A 21,513-nucleotide genomic window follows, 5' to 3' on the forward strand; every position below is an offset into this window, starting at 1 on the left:
CCTAGGAAGACATAACTTGAAGGCCTCATCATCCTCCTTTTTGTCGTCACACCGTTGTTGCATCAATGCGACGGCGGGGCCGAAGAGAGCCCGGCCGGGCTCCACCGACGCGCCCGCGATGCGCCGCTTCTCACTGTCAGGAAGGCCCGACAAGTTAAGCCAGAGCGCGCGCTCTCCCACCACAGAAAGCGCCATAGAGCGCCCGCAGGCTTGGACGGCCTGCCGAGCGTTACGGAGGACGAGGTCGTTCACCGTGAGGATCTCCTTCCACAAGGTTAGAGAAGGAGTTCCCTTTTCCAGCTGTTGCCCTAATTTGTCCAAAATCTCCGCCTGGTAAGCGGAGAGGAGTGAAGAGACGTCCAGGGCCCTGACAGCCAAGGCAGAGGATTTGTATGCGGCCTGGTGAACTGAGGCAGAAAAACGGTCCATCTTGTTGGGCAAGACCGGCTTCGGGGGAGCGAGCAGCCCTCCCTGAGCGGGGTTAAGGTGCCTGGCGATGGAAGGCTCGATAGCGGGGGGGTCACCCATACCATGAGCTGCCATGTCCTTCACCTCAAGACCCGTGAGACCGTGTTTGAAGTCGAGGGGGTCGCTCCAATTGTGCCTCATGTGCTTCGCGCACTCTGGAAGGACGGGGAAGAGTTGTTTTCTCGGACCGGGAGGGGGTCCCAGCACTTTCCCGTCGTAAATATCCCTCTCCTGGTCGGTGGCGCTCTGTGGAGCCGGCCATTCCATGTTGAGGCGAGCGGCCGCTCGCTCACAAACTTCCAGGAGGATGGACTGAGGCAAGGCCGTGTGGGCGCTAGCCTGGGGAAAGACAGAGGGCGGGATGGCCTCCTCGTCCTCTGAGACCCCAAGAAGTCATCCTCATCGCCGGAACCGGCCGGTTCGTCGACGAGCGTGAGGTTGCCCGCGAAGATGTCCTCTTCGGGGAATGCGGGATTGGGCTGGTCAGCCCAAATGAGAGAGGCGGCGCCCCGGGAGTCCCCTGGTAGCGCGTCGTCGTCACCGTGTCCCCCATCCGAGTCAGAGAGGCCGAGCTCGGAGCACTGGGTCGCTGCAACTTTCAGACGACGTCGTAAAAGCTTCTTGGGCAGCATAAGGCAGTGACTGCAATTTTCCGGGTTCTCCAAGGCTTCTTGAGCGTGTTTAAGGCCCAAGCAGACCACGCAGAACGGGTGAAGGTCCTTAGCGGCGATGAGCGCACCACACGCGGCCGGGCAGGCCCGTGATAGGTTGTTCCCCGGAGAAGCGGCAGGTTTAGACAGCGACATTCCGGAGAAGAACTCGGAAAAATCCATGGCGGGCAGCCGTGGAAGGAGGAGCAGGTGAAAAACGGCGAGAGCGCGGACGGCTCCGAATGCAGAACACAGCAGAAAGGCTGAAAAGACGACTGTCACGTCTGACGGAGGCTGATCAGGCGATATGTCGATATGGCGTTATATGCCACTAGGTAAGGGGGCGGGGCCTTACCTGGCATTGGCTGCGCGCTTCTGTCTGTCTAGCCAGACTTGGTGCAATTGGATGCTTCTGCAGAGGTCAGGTACGGATGCCCTTCCCATAGGTGGATCTCGAACACGAGATGATGAAAGAGAACTTACAGATAGCCTATACCTACTGGTCAAATACTATTACTCCGTTACATGTAAAAGTTGTAAATTTTTACTTAAAGACCCACTCCGATGAAAATCATGTTTTTCTAGGTGTTAACATGTTCTTGTGGCATTTTTCTGATGTTAGTGGACATATCTTGAGAAAAATAAGCTCAAAGTTGTATTTCTGAGTATTTCTACATTCAAATGTCTGTGAATCAGTAGCAGACGCTAAAGTAGCTCATACTCAAATTGGAACACATACTGTAACAAATAAGTCACTTTTCACCGTCTATCAATCGTCAAAACTAAAGTTTGGAGAGCACAGACTGATACCGTCAGTAATTACATCATTACATAAAGAGAGAGGGCAGCCAGCCTCCTCCAGCCAAGCAACAGGCGACATTCGTGCATGTGAAATTCCGCGCTCGTCCAAGTAGACTTGCACACGCCGCGTGGCGACGAGTTTCGCCTGTCGCAGTCGTTTGTCCTCTCGTGTGTCAAGCCCATCACTCGTGAGAGAGTCAGTCAGTTTTTCAGATATAGCGGTGACATTAGCATCATAATAATCCCGAAATTCCGAGCAATCCACTGATACTAAATATGTCCTGAGCTGATTGATCACTGTGGGAGGGATGAAATATTGAGACGAAGTCGAGCTGTTTTTTACCGCGACGTCTCGGAGTGAAATAATGATCGGTGATCGGTGATAACTTTGATTAACTTCGGATAATAATAATTAACGTGTATATATAATACTGTAATGCTTCTCCGTGCCAACGGCTCCGCCCACAACGCAGAGGCGAATTGCTAATGAGCTACTGCCGCTCTGCTGAAGCGAAGTCCCAGAAAACGGCACAGGTTTTGAGATTTTGGCTAAAAATGGCATAATCATAATTTAAAGACCACTGGGAATGTTTAAAAATAGCTCAAAATATGATCGGAGTGGGACTTTAAGTAAAAGTACAGAGGTAGCCTACTTGTTTTTAAAAGGAGTTTTCAGCGGCATCTAGCGGTGATGTTTCAGATTGCAACCAATAAGTTTACAAGCGAGTGCTCGTGCTTTCTTTTGTTTTTTATTATTATGTGGAGTTTGTGTTGGAGTCTGTGTTGTGCTAGTCGTTTCCTAGTATTAGCATCAGACTCCATGTCATAAAGTTGCAGTGTCGTCGCTGTTGAGTGCAAAGTCAGTAGACGAGGCGAGAGGCGAGACGCTCGGGAGCGCGCATGCAGGTCTCAGTCACGTCACTGGATTTCGCGGCAAATCCAACCCAGAGCATCACATAGAAATAGGAATACTTGCTTTCAGAGGTAATAGCAAAACCCGCCAAGTGGATCATTTTATTGTGAGATTACAACCCCTTCACACAGAGGTAATAAAAATGGATTCATTTTAGTAGAAAAACTCCATACAGCACCTTTAAGTATCAAAAGTAAATGTCAATGCATTGTTGTATTATTGTTGCATTTGTATATAGGCTAATACTTACAGTAGGCTACCTCATGCCTTTGAACAGTGGCCCAGGACATTTTTACTGGGTTGGCCAAGATGGGACACACAGCTAGTGTGGGGTGGCCATATCTACTATAAAGTAATGTTATGTAAACCTTGAAACTCGCATGAACAATAGAGGATTCTAATAATAGTAACAAAGTGCAATAGAGGTAGCTAGTTCTTGCTTTTTGCTCATTCTCCTGCTACAAAATGCTTTCACATAGGCCATAAGACCACAAGACAAGACTTAAAGTCCAATGATGCCAACTGGTGGAATGGTACACAGAAGTCACGGTTCGGTATGAATTCGGTACAATGGAGGGAAAAGCAAAACAAAAATGCAGAAGGCATTTTATTTTATTGTGCATGTCTCAGTCTGTACCACCTAGTGTCATACAGTCCCATGAGCAGCTGCAACAGCCTGAAGTGTGTAAAAAGTAATATGTAAACAGTAAACAATAAGTACCCCACATTATCTTGTTAACATTAAATTAGTTAACATTAACTTGTAAACAAAATAAGTCAATCAGCCATAAAACTGAAAATACAGCATCTCTTATTTATGTGCTGATTGCCTAATCCTATTGCGTCTAAATGAGTTGCTTACATTAACAAAATGAGCCTACAATCGCAGACATAAGCCCTTTAAATAAAAATAAATGGCCATGTTTTATAAAAAGGTTCACAAAACTAAATAAAAATGTTTAGAAAATATGTAACGTTAATTTAGTTGTAGGTTACGTTCTCATATCCATTTTTTCTCTCTAATGTCATGGAATAATCTGGTTTACTGCTTTACATAACTCTTTTGTAGTGTGGTTTTGGTCTACTAAAGTGTTGTACTTAAATAAACATCCACGAATGTACCTTACTACTTCTCGCCGCTGATTCCTGGTGGTTTAGAGAACACCGAGTCGCATCCTGTCGTTTCAAAGATTAGTACACCGGCGAGCGCGAAGTAAATGCCTCGTCCATTTGGGGAGGCGCGCGCGCAGTCATCGGAGGCTCGCGCTGCGGAGGCAGGCGAAAGTATAAACAAACCTTAAAGCGGGACTACAGATTAGGTTTCCACAAATAACCCGCGTATCTAGCAGTAGTTCCGCAGCATTACATTCATTAATTTGCACGCGAGTTTTATTTATTTTTTATACCATGTATTCTCCATGTAAACTCATGCACCGAACCGTTTCGGTTCAATACGAATACATGTACCGTTCCACCCCTATGCCAACAGACCAAAAATATTTTAAGGATTAAAGGGGCTATAAGGAACTTTTTCCCCAAAATAAACGAAACAATAGCCTTTTTATTTTACCATTTATGACTCAAACATCTCCTGATGAGCATACTGACACCTTAGGTGTTTCTCACATTGGGTGCACCTATAAGCCTATGCTATTTTTCCTATTTTCTGTCGGGTCGGATTTTTCCCGCGCTGTCTGCGGATGTGACGTCAAGCGCGTTCATGTTAAACGTTTCAGATCACTCGGAACACTTATCTCAAACAATATATGTATTTGACTGTTCTTACCTCTGTAAACATAATGTTGACCTGACCTCCTAGCAGCAGATGACTAGTGTGAAATGTGCACGTACGAGCGAGCAGAAAGGAAGAGCAGTTCTGTTTTTTGGCCACAGGTGTCAGTCGCGAGTTTAAATTTCAGAAAAACGCATATAGCCTCTTTAAGGTGCTTCTTTAAAAAGTAACTTTTGTACATTGTACTGGCCCTAAATCAGTTGATCATCATTGACAGCATCTCTTGTTGTGTTGACGAACATGCAACTACCTATCAGATCTGGGGTGGCCACAGAGGTGGCCAATGAGCTTTCAGGGCCACCCCCTAGAATCGCCACTGCCTCTGAATATATGCCTACCCTCATATCAATATCAAATTTATTTCTAGAACACATTTCCAGTAGTGGGATTGAATGTGAGATTGAATAAATGCACTCAATAACGACCACAATTGTTTCGGACACCAAATGGCTGTTCCCTCAAATAGTGCCCTATTCAAAAGTTTTTATTTATTTATTAGCCTATTTAGCCTATTAAAGGCTTTTAGTATGAATATTTTAGCCTTACTGTTATATAAGCTTGTGTGCTCCAAAACAATGACAAAATTCTCATTAAAGGATAATTCCGGTATTTAACACCTTGAGTCATATTGTAGTTTGTTTTGGATGAACAAGAGTGGTGGACAATATTTTTTTGACAATGGTTCCTCTCGAGTTTTTGACTATAAAAGAATTGGCCATGGACCCATTTAACATTGGAGTCAATGGGCATGTCCGAAAATGTCATTAAAACAACCTTTAACATTAGTTTTCAAAACTGTGCAACTCACCGAGTGATTAGTGATGTTAGTTGATGTTCCAGAAACAAAAAGTGTTGCAAAATACAGTTTCTGTCGTGTTTCATTCGTCATTTTGTAAAATCACATTGAATTCTGTTGAAGGACTGAGTGCTCGTTAATATAGGCCTAAATGCGCTACCGGAAACGGAAAGGGGGCTGTTTACATTTGGTCGATGTAGTCTTTTTGCTCGCTTCCGTTTTTCATAAGGCTAGCGAGCAGAGCAACTGTGCTCCGGGAGAGTAAGCGAAATAAACAAACAAAACCTTGAAAATATTGAAAGACGTGACCACTGACCAGTGCAATATGAAGTTGAACTCGACTGTGACCGTGAGTGTCCCGCGAGACATAAACATCGGTTATCGCCATCAAGTGGTCGGGAGTGTGCTAACGCTTCAGATTCAAATATTGAGCGGAAGTTACACGGTTGTGAAGTGTCTGAAAAAATAGTTCCACTATAGCAAAATAAACGGATTGGAATCATATATTGCGACGATATATTGTTTATAATCATCAACGAACACCACTAACCACTCGGTGAGTTTAACAGTTTTGTAAACGAACATTATTGGCTGTTTTAATGACATTTTCGGACATGCCCATTGACTCCAATGTTAAATGGGTCCATGGCCAATTCTATTATAGTCAAAAACTCGAGAGAGGAACCATTGTCAAAAAAAATGTTGTCCACCACTCTTCTTCATCCAAAACAAACAATATAGACTCAAGGTGTTAAATACCGGAATTATCCTTTAAGAAGACCAAACCCAACGTTGAAAATCAGGTTGATGTCAGTTGAGTCTACGAGTCCTATTCACCATATATTTGAAAATTAAAACACTTTATACTCAAATGTTAAAAAATGTATTCGAATCAATGAACAGCATTTATGAAGCTCCATTCTTACAGATCATTAACTAAAAAAAGTTGTTTTAGTGTTTAGTTACCCTTTAACGCTCTGAAGTGTGCTCAGCAGCGCCCCCTTTGTACCCTTGAAGCGGTCTTCAGACCCGCATGGATGCAGGCTTCAAAGGCCAAACAAAGGATGGGAGGAGCTTTCGCTCACGGACAATTGTTAACATGTTAAAAGTCTGAGAAGAAAATATTTAAGTGTAAATATCATTATGTTTTGTATGACTAGGTGTACATTTTAGTTGTTACCTACAGTTAATACAAACATTATGGTCATCAACCAGTGGTTGATGTCTCAAACATATATATTTATATTTAATATAAACATAAATAGCTTGCTGAATAATAGGCTACGATCGCATGACTCATTAAATAAATAGTACCGAATGTCAGGGCTTTACTGAGTCATATGTAAATTTAGAAATATAATATTTAAACAACAACCAGACCGTATTCCTATTTCCGGCGTGACGATCGAGTCTGTCCCAAAAATACATCTCAATGCGCCCTCGTGCACTCGCAACAAGGGCCCTATAGGTCTGCACTACATGACATCACCAAAGTGTGGACTCTGAGGAAGTCCACAAGTCTGGAGTGTGCCATTTGGGACAGCGCCCCTATCTCCAACGTTGGACATTTGGACGTCGGGTTCTGACGTCAAACCGACGTCGGGTTCTGACGTCAATTTGACGTGACATGACTGATGACCACACAGATTAAATTTTTTCTTCTCCTCGGTTCATGTTTTCCCAAATTAACATGGACAAACAGACAACAATAATTTCAATTCACATACAGGCCTCAATCTACTTTCAGTGCTTCTAACAAACACATATGAGAAAAGCCCAGCCTGTAAAAACTTACCTCAACTCTCCACGCTAGTTTTAAGGTGGGGAAAAAAAATAACAAAACAGAAAACCATTCAGTGTGGCCAATCAAAAACTGACCGTTTCATGTGACTGGGTGACAAAAATGGTGCTGCTACATTGGCTTCGTGCAAATACTGGTGGACTGATATGGCTTTATAATCGTTTATTATAAAATCAGATGCACTTCAACATATTTCAGCATTCCAGACCATAAATGATTTTATAACATAACGTTGTTTACATTGTGATAAGCATTTGAATAGGACAAATTAACTGCAGAAAAAAAAGACAGTTCACAAAAGATCCTTTTTAGACTCTTTATTGATTTCTTTTAAATTTACACTGGAATGTTCTTTAACATGAATCCCTAATTCGTTATTTTACAAGATTACAAAAAAAAATCTCTGAAGTCTTTATACCATTCCCCAATCCACATTATGATTCCATGAAAACCAAAACAAAACATTTAATACGCCCTTCCCATCATCAAAATATGCAGAAACATTCAAGGCATTATTTGGAACCAAGACAGCAAGGGAGGCCTCTTTTCTTCAGTGGGGGCCATGTGGGGTTGAGACTGAAGTTTGGGATGATGACTTGGCAGGCTGGGAACCACTCTTAATGCTGATTTGAGACCAGAGGTCCCTCCCTGAAAACCCATTCACAATCACTGACAGTCAAGAGACACATGATCCCGATCCTCCACTGAGCGGCTCTATTGCAACACATTTCAGATAAGAATGAGCAGGTTGCCTTTTAGCAGTAGGAAAGTCCAAGCCTGTAGTTCCTGCTTTCAATAGAAAACATGATATAAACCAGACAAACGGAGCTCTCATTTTTGAAGCACCGCAATGCTTTCAGCTTAAATTAAACGACTCACTGTATCATATGTTGTTAATGGCTTTAAATGTTTTTCCATTTTAATTGTTTGTCAAATTGCCCTCAGATGTCCATGATACTGGAAACACAGTTTTGAAAATTAACTATTACATGTTCCATATCCTTACAGGTTGGCATTACTACACCAAAGCAACGTAAAGCAAGAAAACAGCGAGTTAGACAAAGATCCAAGCATAGATTTAGTTCTTAAACATGAGAGATGTCTAACAGGAGACTGAAACAGGAGATGAAATATATTTTTGACAAAACAAGGAGCATGAATGACAAAACCATGACTGCAGACATTTCAGGATGTGAACGAAAAGGCTATTGCAAGCAAGGTACAACAATCTTCTAGTGTTTCCAAAAAGTTAGTTCACAGCACAACGAAAATGAAACTTTAGAAAACCACAAACTGAAAGAAATGACATGAGCAACTTGACCCTTACAGTGAAGGTATATAAACCATCAATTCAAATATATACTGCCATGTTGGCATCAAATAAATAAAGATCCACCAGCCCACTTCCCTCCTGATAAAGTCTCCATTTTAGCCCCAACCCTCGGTGATACTCACTGGCCTTTATGAAGAAGGTTACTTCGTGTTACAAATTTGGTACAAGTACAGCCAATATTGCCAGCAAAGTCTAAAATGACTTCATTTTCTTTTTAGGGGATAAAAAAAAGCAAGCAGAATTCCTTTAAAGTACTGCTGAAGATGATAAAGATTGCATCGTCCCTCCATTTGTATGTCTCTCCCTTCTTTTATTTATATGAATGTTTTCAGTCCATTTATCTGCTCCTCTGTCAAGTTGGGTGGAATTTTGTTAGTGATGTTTCCTTTTATAGTATTTCATACTTGTCGACCACAAATGATGTTTCTGTGGAGAACCGAACCGGACTGTCTCCATCTACTTGAGACACCTTCGTGACCTGACAGGAGAGAAGATGAACAAAGAGAGACAAGCGAGTTTTACATTTTTTTGCATTTAAAGGGGTCATGAACTGCATTTTTTTAATAACTTTGTTTTCTGAGGTGCACTTAGTTATAATGTTAGTATGATTTAAAAAAAAAAAAAAAATCAATTTAGAAATAAAAGGCCATTTACTACCCTAATTTTAGCCCTCTGATTTGAACACGTTGTTCAGTGTAAACGCCCACAGCTTTGATTGGCTAACATCTTTGCACATGAACTAAGCATTACATGTGGAATACTCTCAAACTTTTACAATGTTTTTACTATTACAGCTGTCGAGATTAACTAACTGTGAAAAGTGTGGATTACAACGTTATATTTAGATATACTGCCGTGACATGAAAGTTTGCAGCGATGAGCATTGTTGCCGATGACAGACATGTCTGTTGAGCGCATGAATGCAGTGATATCGCTATTGAAACTCGATTTCTGCACTCTCACGAATGCTTTCATCATAACTAAATGCAAACACGATGTAAATAAGAGATTCATTGTGCAGTGTAGACAGCGTCATTGGTTATAACGGGAGTTTTGGCCAGTCACTGATAAACACTGTTTGATTGACTGCAACAAATATAAAGGGAGCGTTCTTTGAATCGCTTTCTGTATATAATTTGATCACAATTTAAATAACATTTTAATGCTACTACGAGAAACAATGTGAAGTTTACCATTTAGTCACTGGCTTGATTTAGTGACGCATAAACGGCAAAAAACGATTTTGAGACAAAGAACGTCTGACTGTACATGTCAAAAATTACTGATCACAGATTAGGCATTAGAATGAACATGGTTTCTGGCATGTTGTGGCATTACTGTCGGGTCCATATCTCACACAGTCTGTTTTCAAAGCCTGCACCAAAAAATGCGAATGATTTACCAAAGAATCCACAGTGAAATGTACCAAACAAATATTGCTCCACTGAGACATTCAAATAGATTCACATAAATAACCACTCTCCTAGTATTCGCTCCGTGCACAATATGGCATCCGTTGACGTTCGAACCCTGAGTGTGCGGGCCAGTACTTCCAGTGATCTGACAGCGAGAGCGGGAGACAGCGAGAGCAAGAGACAACAGCGACCGAGTTCTATTACCAGAGAGATCATTTTTCACAATGAGTGTTTTCAGGATTCACTCAGTACTTCATTGTTGTGTGCCGTTATATGTACATAAATGTACCGTTTCGTCACGTTACAACCAAGTCAGCTTTCATGCATTCCCCGTTGACGCTGCGGTACGGGCTGAGTGGATACAGAAGATCCGGACTTCAACCCGACCAAATTTTTAAATGCATATCATTTTCTGTGTATTTCACCTGTGAGTTTCTATGCTTTCTATTACTGCATTTATGTTGTGCAATTGAGATGAGTAAAGAGCATCTGTTTCATAAATCATTATCTGTCTGGTGTTTAAGCAGCACATACAGTATATTTTACTACGTATAAAATATACACAAACTTAATAGTACATTTTTGTGGTAACGTTACCTACAGTTAAAAATGTAAATGTAAAATATGTGATGATAATATTGATCGAGCAATTGATGCAAGTAAGTGAAAATATATGCGCAGGATTGAGAAAATAGTATTTATGGAGATAAATTGTAGCCTATCACAGGGCAAACGTGTGAATGTTCACGGGGTATTTTATTTAACAACTCTAATCGTAGTGGTAACTATATTTACAGTAGGCATAATTGTCATTGTGTATGCAGCACAATATAGTCCTAACTGGTATATTATATTATACAATATAGCACAATATAGTCCTAACTGGTATTGCACACTGTGAGAAGTCAACCTTATTTATTACAATACAAGGTTGCATGGGTCAAAAACAATGAAAACCACAAATATTTTAACTATAAAAAAAATAAAATATTTTTCTATTCATTACTTTTTTGTGGTGGGACAAATACAAATTTGATGTACTGGCACGTTTGAAAAAAATCCTTAGTGGTGAGCTCTGCCCCCTATGATTTAAAGGTAATATTTCGATATTTTAACAGCACATTCACGGTTCTCTGATTTCAGTTAACGGGCATGCATGAAAAAAAAAAAAAAAAGTGTGAACTTTTTTAGCGAGTGTTTTGGAAAATTATTTTATTTTACATTTAAAATGTTATAATTGTATGGATAATTAACTTTTAATTAGTTCATGAACAACACCATGCAGCTCCGTAACAAACCCCTGTTTGGGAAACCATGAACTCTTGTCTTACCTGAATGTCACAGTAGCTTCCCTTGGAGACAAAGGAGACACTGACAGGGAAAAAGTCATTGGGCTGGCCATTTATGCTAAACTCCATGCTACCGGCCTTATTCTTTACATCGATCACGGGCAGAGACCACTCCAGGACATTTCGTCTGCTGTCATGGCGATACTCTCCATCTAGATCACCAATCACTGGAGCTCCTACTCCAGACCTGTGATGAAATGGTTTCAAAAGAAAAATGTAAATAAACCAAATGACCCCAAGATGCTTCATTACACATGGGGGAAGGCAAAAGGTACTTTAATATGGTGTATAATGTGAGTGAATTGAACTAAATTCAATGAACTTCTACTCACGGTACAGGAATAGAGATGACTACATCATTGAGTTCCAGAGTTTCATCCTGTAGCTCATACTCGATGTTTACATCACAGCCAGTACCACTCTCAGAGGGCCAGCAGTTTACTGCAGAGACGAAACAGGCAGGAATTGGATAAGCATAGGTCATATGACACTATGGGTGAGACATAAGCTGTTAGCTTTATTGGTATAACTGAAACCAGATGTTTAAGACTGACTTGTTAGTGGAATGAGAGATTCCTCTGTGGTCTGTAGTCTCCACTTCAGCACACCCACGTCAGTTTTCAGGGGGAAAGATTTGTCAGGGTTTTTCAGACCAATCACAGACTCTGCTGTGAAAAGTTTTTTGTCCACATTGGGATGGGTCTACAAGAAAAGAAAAAGTGTTACACACTTCTATAGTTTTCTATTATATTTTCTTAGTAGTTTTAGAATACATAAAACCATTTAATAGTTTTCAGTTTGGGTTGTGTTGTAATTTAGTTTTATTTCATTTACTTTTGGTTAAATTTTTTATTAGTTTTAATAGGCCCTACTCGTTTTTTTTGCACTACAAACCAATGCCTATATACCAAAAAAAAAAAAGAGAAGATGTGCCAATGCTGCTACATTTAGAAAAACGTCACCTGCAACTGGACGCCTCTCTTGTCATTATTGTTGATATTTAGCCTAATTCGCCCGTTCTTCTCATCAGACACTCTGAGGGTAATCATGCCAATCACTTCCATGTTCTGGAGGCCACCATCACGGCCACAAGTCAGGGTGATCTTTTCCTCCACCCGCATATGCACACTGAAAATTAGACAGAAATTGTTTAGATAATTGTACGACTTTAAAGATTATCCTAATTGTTGCAAAACGATCCTTACTTAAGCCAAATCTTAGTCCTGTTTCACACATCATGTGTTTGCAGCATACTGGTGCATACAAATTATGTGGCTTTATACAAAAGAAAGTTCCAGAAAGTGATTTCTGGGTTATGGCACATCCTATTTTCTCTGAGAAAAGGAGTGGGTCATTGAGAATTATTTGATTGTCAAACTGAAAATCTAACTCACACGAGGAATCCAAATTCAGTTAGCCTTAGAAAGCGGTGCTTATGTGCCTTTATTGTTGATGAACAGATGCATTTTCACCATACGTTCTGCTGAGTTCAGTGTGCAACACACAGCAAAAATAGGCTCAGTGCTGAAACTCTACTTGACATGCTGCTCAAACGTAGTGTGAATACTGCAACTGTTAACAAAGACCTTGTCCACACTAATACATTTTCGTTTGAAAACGCATCATCTCTCCGTTTTGGCCTTCGTCCACACTGAGATGTCGTTTTTATGAACGAAAACTAAGCTTTTTGAAAACTCTCTCGAAAGTGGATCATTTTTTTAATGCCATTTTTGCCTTGTAGTGTGGACTGTCAGGGTTTTGAAAACTATGCCGCCTGTTCAGTCGTGTGTGACGCATATTGAACCAATAGATATTAAGGTTTTTACTGGTATTGTGCCTGTTATGTGCTATTCACTTTCACGCAGTTGCTAAAATATTTTACTTTGCACACTCTTCATATCACATTCCTGCAAAGATGACAGAAAATTCACTCGCATTTGCTGAGGGCAAAACATAAGAACAGTTGCGTTTTAGACCAAAAATATAATGGTGTGTGAGACAGTGCGACCTGGATGCATCAGTGAATGGAGAGATATTTTGCTAAATAAAAATGATCCGGCCAGAAGAATTGTGTGACAACTTTATTATGTCTTGTTCTGTCTGTATCTTCCGAGTGAGCTTTTAAGAGGGTTTACGCATGCGCAGTTAGGTGAATTTAGGTTTCAGTGAGGATGAGAAACTTTTGGAAAACCCTTGAAAACGCTAATGTAGACGTAGCCATAGGCACTGAAAAGAACATGCACTTGAACACACCGAGATAACTACAGCCGACTGTCAACTAGCATGCACGACTGTCTATTTCTGCAGTATATTTGTCATTCAAAAAGGGAAAACGACGCTGCAGGCTGCAGATACACACACCGTAAACAAAGCAGCGTGTGCTTACCGTTTTGAAATATCAATCCTGATGATCACTTTCTTTATACCACCTCACTCATGTTAATATTAAAATATTCACGAAGGAACACTATAGGATGAGGTAAGATGAGGTAAAATTAAAACAGCCTTCTATTTGTACTGTTCTGCTATTATTCACAGCACTGACTCATTCACTAAGCTGAACAGCCAATCATTGTTCTCTCACACTGACAGCCCGACGCCGATTCTACATGCTGAATTGGGTTGAAAAAACTGACTAGAGCCAACGTTGCGGAACACATAGGAAAAACTGTTGGCCAACGCTCAAAAACTGCCCGACATTGCCCAGCCAAACGTCGGCTTGGTGTGTCCCGGGCTTTTCATGCTGCTGACCTGAGATGTGTGAAACAGGTCTAAATCTGAAAACAACTAAAGTAGCTAGTACATAAAAAATAAAATAAAAATCTATTTCCTTGTCTAAAGAGACATTACATTTACAAACACCACAAATGGACCTTTGATGCATTAATGAACAGTAGTACCAAATAAACAGTGATTATTTTATACTTTATTAAGATCTTAAACTTACCTCTCTGTGTGGGTTGGAGGCGGCAGAGATTTGGACGCATCTGAGGGTCGTTTGCCTGTGCCGGGCAAGATGATATTTTCTCCCTCTGACTTGAGTTTGTCCACAAAGTCATCCACCTCCTTCCCCTTGCCAACCAGTTTAAGTGCTTTACTTGGACCACTGGACCTAAAACAAAAGGGCATTAAAATGGCAGCCTGCTGCTTTTTTATACAGAAATTCACGTCTGAAATTCTCACGTTAAAAAATAAATTCGACCTCACATTATGTCAACCACACTTACACACTGGCTCCGAACCTTTCATCCGTCATAAAAAAATTCGGACCGGGTCCTATTTTCTGTGTTTTTTGCATTCCATAGCAAGCAATTTGAATGGTGTTTTGACAATTCAGAGCCACCGGATGACGAATACGAAAAAACGCATGCTAAAATTTCGGACTCAGTGTGCAAAAGCCCTTAAGAATTGCTGTACTCTATTAAGATTATAGCTGTACCTGACGGGGGCAGGGGAGGGTTTGGGTTTCTCAAGCTCGATCAGAGTGTCTGTGATGATGGATGTGTTGCTGCTACTCATGCCCGAGCTGGCAAAACCACCAAAGCTCGAACCCTTCTTTCCACGGTCTGCATCACGCCGTATCTGCTGAAGTTCTTTAGCCTTCCGTCTCATCTCTGCCTTAGCCTCGCGCTCCTGAGTCTGATGAACAATTGAGTGGTTTAGAGTGAAGAAAAGAATCAACAGTAAAGTGCAATATAATTACTAAGAGCCCTTGCCAGTAGGTTATTTATAAACAGCAAACACATAGCTGGGATTAGGCAACTCCACAAAGCACGTTGTTTCACGCATTAGGAACATATTGATCCTCCTCCTTTGCATCAATGCTTGTACCTAAAGCCGGGTGCACACTGCGATTTCGGCCGCGATTTGGCCGTCTGAGACAAATTTAGCAAATCCTAAAAGAATCCTCTGATCCTAGGCTAAAATCTGAAGTCTTTGAACGTTAGTTTGACATGTCGTTAGTTCACCGTCAGCCGATTAATTATCGTTGCGATCAAATTTGATCTCTGACGAAATTCTGGCAGTGTCAGAAGATTTGACTCACAGTCCTGCAGTGTGGCTTCTCCCAAGACGGCCGCTAAATTGTCTTTATTTTTCAAGATAAGCCGTGACCAAAATTAACATTTGAGATTTCTTTGTGAGCTGCATTACACAAGGGATTGAAATGGTTGCTACATCACCGAACGCGTCATTGATTGATGTAAAACTCCGGACAAGTTTCCTCGCGTGCGTCTGTTTTTAATGCGTCTTGACTGCCGTACAGTCTGACATTAATGACAGCTGAGATCTTACAGTGTGACATGGCTCACAGCGAGGATTGTGATCGTACAGTCTTGACAAGCAAAAATCGTAAAGGACGATAATAAATCGCACAGTGTGCACCCGGCTTTGGCTATGCAAGTCAAGCAGACGGGAGAATTTTCTACAATGTCATTAAATGCAGTAGACTTTTGTGGAATTCTTAAATTCATTAATTAGAAGAGGATAAGAGAATACTTCAAGAGACGGCTGGCAAAAAAGTTTGCTTTGCTATTTCTCAAGAAATATCTTTCCTACCTCTCTGACGGCACGGAAAACCTTTTCCTCATGAGAGTCCATTTCTGTGAATGTCCGGATTTGGGCCAAGTTGACATTTTCTCTATAACCGAGTGCGACAATCTCATCGAACGCAAAGATGAGGTCAAAGCAGTGCTCCGAGATCTCACTCTCCTCCAGGACACGACAATATTCAGGAATCTACAAAAATAAAAGTAAAATGAACAAATCAAGTCAGTTTCATTTGAAAATTCTGATAGTAACAAAACTTTGTATTGTGAAAAAGTAGAAAAATGTGAATTTCATTTAATTGAACAACCTATGAAGAAAAAGTTTATATTTTACAAATTCAAACAAGGTAAGATCTACAGAAAAATACTTTATGTATTTCTTTCATTACTAAAACTGATTTTCTTTGCTTATTTTATAGAAAAATTTTAATTTGCTACTTTAAAAATGTGTTAATTGTAACTAAGTTAATATCCAGTGAAAACCTGTAAATGTTATTTTACACTATCATGTCAAATTTATATTTTTTTCTAAATAAAAACTATGGATTGCCATATAATTTACAGTGACATTCCCTGACTTATGCATTATAAAAATTGGTTATAGATGTTTTTATAGTGAATTTCAGGTAATGAAAAGTGAACACTGATGTGCATCAAGTGAAGAAAAAACAAAAAGAACTTTGTTGTCCATAAAAAGTATTTTATTCCACTGTGTATGTGGTTTCTTTCGTACCACACGTGAGAAGAGACGCAGTGTCTCCAGGTCCTCCAGTATATTACTGTTCTTGGTGGTGACCAGCACCATGTAGAGCTTTTCCAGAGGCTGGTAGACGTAGCGCACACTCTCCGTCTCCACAAATGTGTGCTGTTTGCCGGTGTTCATCAGCTTGGGAAAAGCGGCCAGCAGACCCTCCACTCGCGTCCGTGTCATCTCCACAAACTGCCGCGACACCAGGGCCTTACCTGCCTTGGTGCAGATTGCTGCTGCCAACAGCACCTGGAGAAGAGTAATTGAACAAGAAATTTAGGGAGCCATTTAAAAAGAAAAAATATCTAAACGGCCATACGTATCGATTTTCGATTTTTCAAGAGTAACTCTTGAACTTGACGCACAGCGTAATGACGCCTCTCGTGGTGCAAACAAACAGGGAAGGGCATTCACGTTCGTCATTACGTCAAGTTCAAGGGTAACTCTTTTGGCGTAAATCGATGTGTATAGCCAGTTATTTTAGTCGATAAAGTTTTAAATATGGATATTTTTCTGACACAAACGCATCGCTTCACTTTAGAACACCTTTATTAACCCCCCAGTTGCGTGGAACACTTTAATCATGAATGCATTTGCTTTGATGGGACTTCCAAAGACATACAGCCATTCACTCCCATTATAAAGCTTGGAAGAGCCAGGACATTTGTATTCCTTTTATTCAACTCAGATTTTATTCGTCTGAAAGAAAAATGTCATATACACCTAGGATGGCTTCAGGGTGGGTAAATCATGGGCTAATTTTCATTTTAAGGTGAACTCTCCGAGTGAAATTCACACGTTTTCCAGCACTTCAAAACTCTAAATATTATCCCATTTTAATTTTAATGTGAGGATTTGAAAAAATAAAGGTTAAAGATGTAGGACAACTAAATCTTTGTGGCAAACAAACACTTTGATTTTAAAAAAAAGACATGAAATTACAACTATACCCAGTATTTGGCGGCAGAGGAGCACTTACTGACTTATTATTAGCCATTTCAAATCCCTAATATATGGAAAAAAGTAGGAAGTCTCAAAGTCTCATGAACAACAAAAACTTATCTTCAAACTGTAACTGAATTACACAATATATAATTACTGAAGCTGTCGGTCAGTTCAGTATGATACTATAGAAGAACAATTGTACATTTAATAAGTAAAATATTTAAAGGTAGGTTTTTGAACATTACTGTTGTTAATAAAAGTTAATTTTATCTACATCTCAATTCAAGTTCAGTGCTTTACTCTCAAATATACAACTAACAAACATGTGCCTAATATTGTCAGTAACTGCCCTTATTAATGCAAAACAATAGTGATTTTATAAATAAACTGATCAAAAATCCCCCTAGCGCCACTAAACCGTAGAACTTAGTGGCACCAGTGCTACTGCTCTCAAATGTTAGTCTTGAGCTCATAAAGAGCTCACTAAGATTCTATATTTACATTCCTTCCCAGAGCAAAACAGACACAACTTTATTTGGCGCTAATGTTTGCATACTTCATTTATATAGTGTTTTACTAAGGATAAATAATTATTCATAACAGCAAAGATAGAGCCCATCTTTCAACATTCACATGATCAGCTGTCAGGACACACTGACTACTGTAACAAAGGCTGTCTGAAGCAAATCAGAGAAACGCCTAATAAAACCAACAATGTGAAAATATAATGCAGGGTTTCCCAATTCCCACACATTCTGACCAGTGAATTTCCATGATTTTTCCAGTCAAGTTTGATGACATGAATTAGATAAAGTTAAAGAGCTTACACACACGACACTCGGCCAGAACCGGTAAAGCTGCAGTTTCCTCCTAAATTCAAACAATTTCTAGTCATCATAATCTCCTCCATTTCACTTTAAAATAATAGCATTCTGTGCAGAATTCAAATGGGTCCGATAAGTTTTCTGGCATGCGCCGACTCGCGCATTTGATCCGCTCTGTATTGTGTCTCTGGACCGGAGCAGACAGTGTGCGGCTGCAGCGGTTCGCTTGACGCTATCGTGACAGAAACCAGACTTTATTCACCCCAATTAAAAGTATATTTACACTGTCCGAATCTTTCCCTATCCCCTACACTATGTGCCATTCACCATGTAGAAAAGTAAATGTGTGGCCGATTTTAGCCGCAGGTTCAGCATTTATTTATAATGTTGGGGGCGGGACGCTTTAGATTCTAGAGAGCATTATTTGGACAGAAAGTCTGAAGAGAAGCTAAACTGTAGAGTGATGTCATCAAAATCATTGATCCCTTTTGGAAGAAGTGAGAGACTAAGTTTTGAACCCTTGTATCTTCTAAATGCGAAGTTTGTCATTGTTTCGGTGCACACTAGCTTATAGCCTAGATAACAGTAAACGTATGCAGACTAAAAGCCAAAAAACTTCATTTGTGATTTCATGGGGACTTTAACGCTAGCTGGGAACGTGCACCATTTTACGCAGTCACGTTGATTTGCGTTGATTTTCACGTTGAACAGTGGATTGCGCCTTTAAAACCGAGTGCATTAGGACTTATTCTTCCAAACTGTCTCGTCTTACTTTCAAACTGTCAAAATGCTTACTTTTCACCTGTCGATGTCTGCTCTGTGTATGAAGGAGCAGATAAGACGACAGAGGCAGCACAATCCACAAAAAACTGCATTCATTTTTATGTAAACATAATGGGCAATATATCACGTCACCAAAAAAATTATGAGGTCATGTCCATTTATCATGCGTCGATATATTGATAATCACAACAGGCCTAAGTTTAGCATAGCAATGGATATGACATTGCTAATGTATTTGGTCTTGGCGGAATAGATCTGCTACGCTGCTGCTGTCAAGTCACCATTATTTATATAGGCCTAGTGCTTTTTACAATACAGAATGTTTCAAAGCAGCTTTACAGTGGTAGCAGGAAATAGTGCAACACAGTTTATTTTGGCTGTACAGAAGAAGAAAATAGAAAATGTTGCTGTTGATTATTGCTGCTGCGGAGCAAGTACAGAGACAATCATACACTGCTGAAAGCATGCAAGACATGCTGCTGCTGCACGACAGCAAACATTGACCAACTGTTTGAGCAACAAGTTCATTCACAAGCTCAACAAGAGGTTATACCAAGGTAAATTTAGTAATATTTCAAGCTAATGGAAACCCTTATCATGAGACCGCTAAACCAGCCAAAGTAACAGAGTATGAATGGGTTTATTTTATTATCATTAAGGAATCAAATAGTTTTGTGGTCTGTTTTGAGATAAATTACACAAACTTCCCACTGCATTCATTGAGTGAGTTCTGACTAGACAGACAGCTGCACACACTTCAAAATACTACAGTGCAATCCTCTATGACCTAAGCTTGTCCACATTACAAAAGACAGACCCAATGATTTTGTATGGGATTAAGATATCAACCACTTCCTACTAAACTATCAGGCAATAAATGACAGTATGCCTATCCATCTACCCTTAATTCCGTCATGTTCCCCAAACCCCTGAGTGGTTTCTTTTACTTTCTGATGCTCTCGGTTATTGGGAAAATAAAATATTCCAATTCAGCTCAATTTTATGGAAAAGCATTGAAACAATCCATCCTGTTACAATTGGGCTACAGACAGGTCAACATGATCTACAACTGATCAACGTGCTAATTGCAAATTTACCTATTTAAACAAAGACAATAACAGTCTGAATAGTTCTCAGTGGTAATGCCAGTGTACCAGCACTGAGTTCAACACAATCTGACCACGTCAACAGATGCTTCAGATGGGCTAGTTATTTTACACACAAAAGTCATGTAGAATTACACATCGTCCAACCGTTATCAATCACAATTTACACAGCTGATTTGTTATCACAGAGAAATATAATGATAAGCTGATAGGGAAAGTTACAGGCCTACAGCGAGTAGTATTTGTGATGTTGCTGATGTAACGTTAGCTCATTTCTCTTATATTGACAACACACCTTACTAGCGAGTTTAACAGCGCAAGAAGTGACATTATACGTATAAATTATCACTGAACTGATGTACAATTTAGCTATACGTCAATTTCAAAGTCTCTCTTGAATAAATACGCATTTTGAGCAATAAATCAGTCTGAGGTTTATTTCGCTAGCTAGCACAGTAACCTCTCATGTAAAAACCGGAACCCGTCGTCAAAATCAGCCGTTTGTCCATAAACGAATAAAGATGAACTCACCATTTTCACGTTGTGATATGTTTTCTGCGTTTAATCTTCTGAACGCCGTTTGTGTGGTTGTTTAAATGCTATGTGGAGATAAATAAAACTGTTAACGTTATTTGTGTGCAAGGCGGCTCAATATGGCAGAAGTGTAAGCCACGTCTCCAACCGGAAGCAGCTCGTCGTCAGGGGTAAAAGGGCAGCACGGCATATGTGGAGGATCCAACATCAGCAGCAGCAGCACTGCCCAACCCTCACAAATGACACTGTCTAACTAAGAGCTTCTTTCAACACACACACACACACACACACACACACATTTGAATGCTTTTTTTGGATCTGAAAGATATTACCTGCTGCATTTGTCTTGTGTCTGTCAATTAAATGCATTTTCTTCTGGACACACACACACACACACACACACACACACACACACACACACACACACACACACACACACACACACACACACACACACACACTTCATTCTTATGGAAAGTAAACGGTTTTCTAATTTCCAAAGACATAACAAAAGTTTAACTTTTATTACATGAACAAAAAGCTGTAATGAAAAGAATGCACACTCAGAAGCTGTTTTGTGAGTTTTGGTGCCCTGTGTATCATTAAGTTGATTCCTCATTAATGTATTGCATTTTATTTTGTATTGTTGATGTGGTTTCTTTTTGTGTATTTCTGCAAAGTTTTTTTCTTCAGTCGTTAAATCATTTT

General features: G+C 40.2%; 1 protein-coding gene across 1 annotated transcript; it reads right to left on the minus strand.

Annotated features, from left to right (window-relative positions):
• Nucleotides 1-7,518: 7,518 nt before the first annotated feature.
• On the minus strand, nucleotides 7,519-21,110 carry arcn1a (archain 1a). Its single transcript, XM_079607840.1, has 10 exons — nucleotides 20,803-21,110; nucleotides 16,599-16,862; nucleotides 15,876-16,055; nucleotides 14,758-14,957; nucleotides 14,266-14,430; nucleotides 12,281-12,446; nucleotides 11,873-12,020; nucleotides 11,651-11,759; nucleotides 11,301-11,505; nucleotides 7,519-9,032 (listed from the first exon to the last, which is right to left on the minus strand). The coding sequence occupies exons 1-10, from the start codon at nucleotides 20,803-20,805 to the stop codon at nucleotides 8,943-8,945; spliced, it is 1,530 nt and encodes a 509-aa protein (XP_079463966.1). The 5' UTR covers nucleotides 20,806-21,110; the 3' UTR covers nucleotides 7,519-8,942.
• Nucleotides 21,111-21,513: the final 403 nt, after the last annotated feature.

The sequence above is a fragment of the Phoxinus phoxinus genome, assembly GCF_949152265.1.
Source record: "Phoxinus phoxinus genome assembly, chromosome: 3".
Classification (NCBI taxonomy): domain Eukaryota; kingdom Metazoa; phylum Chordata; class Actinopteri; order Cypriniformes; family Leuciscidae; genus Phoxinus; species Phoxinus phoxinus.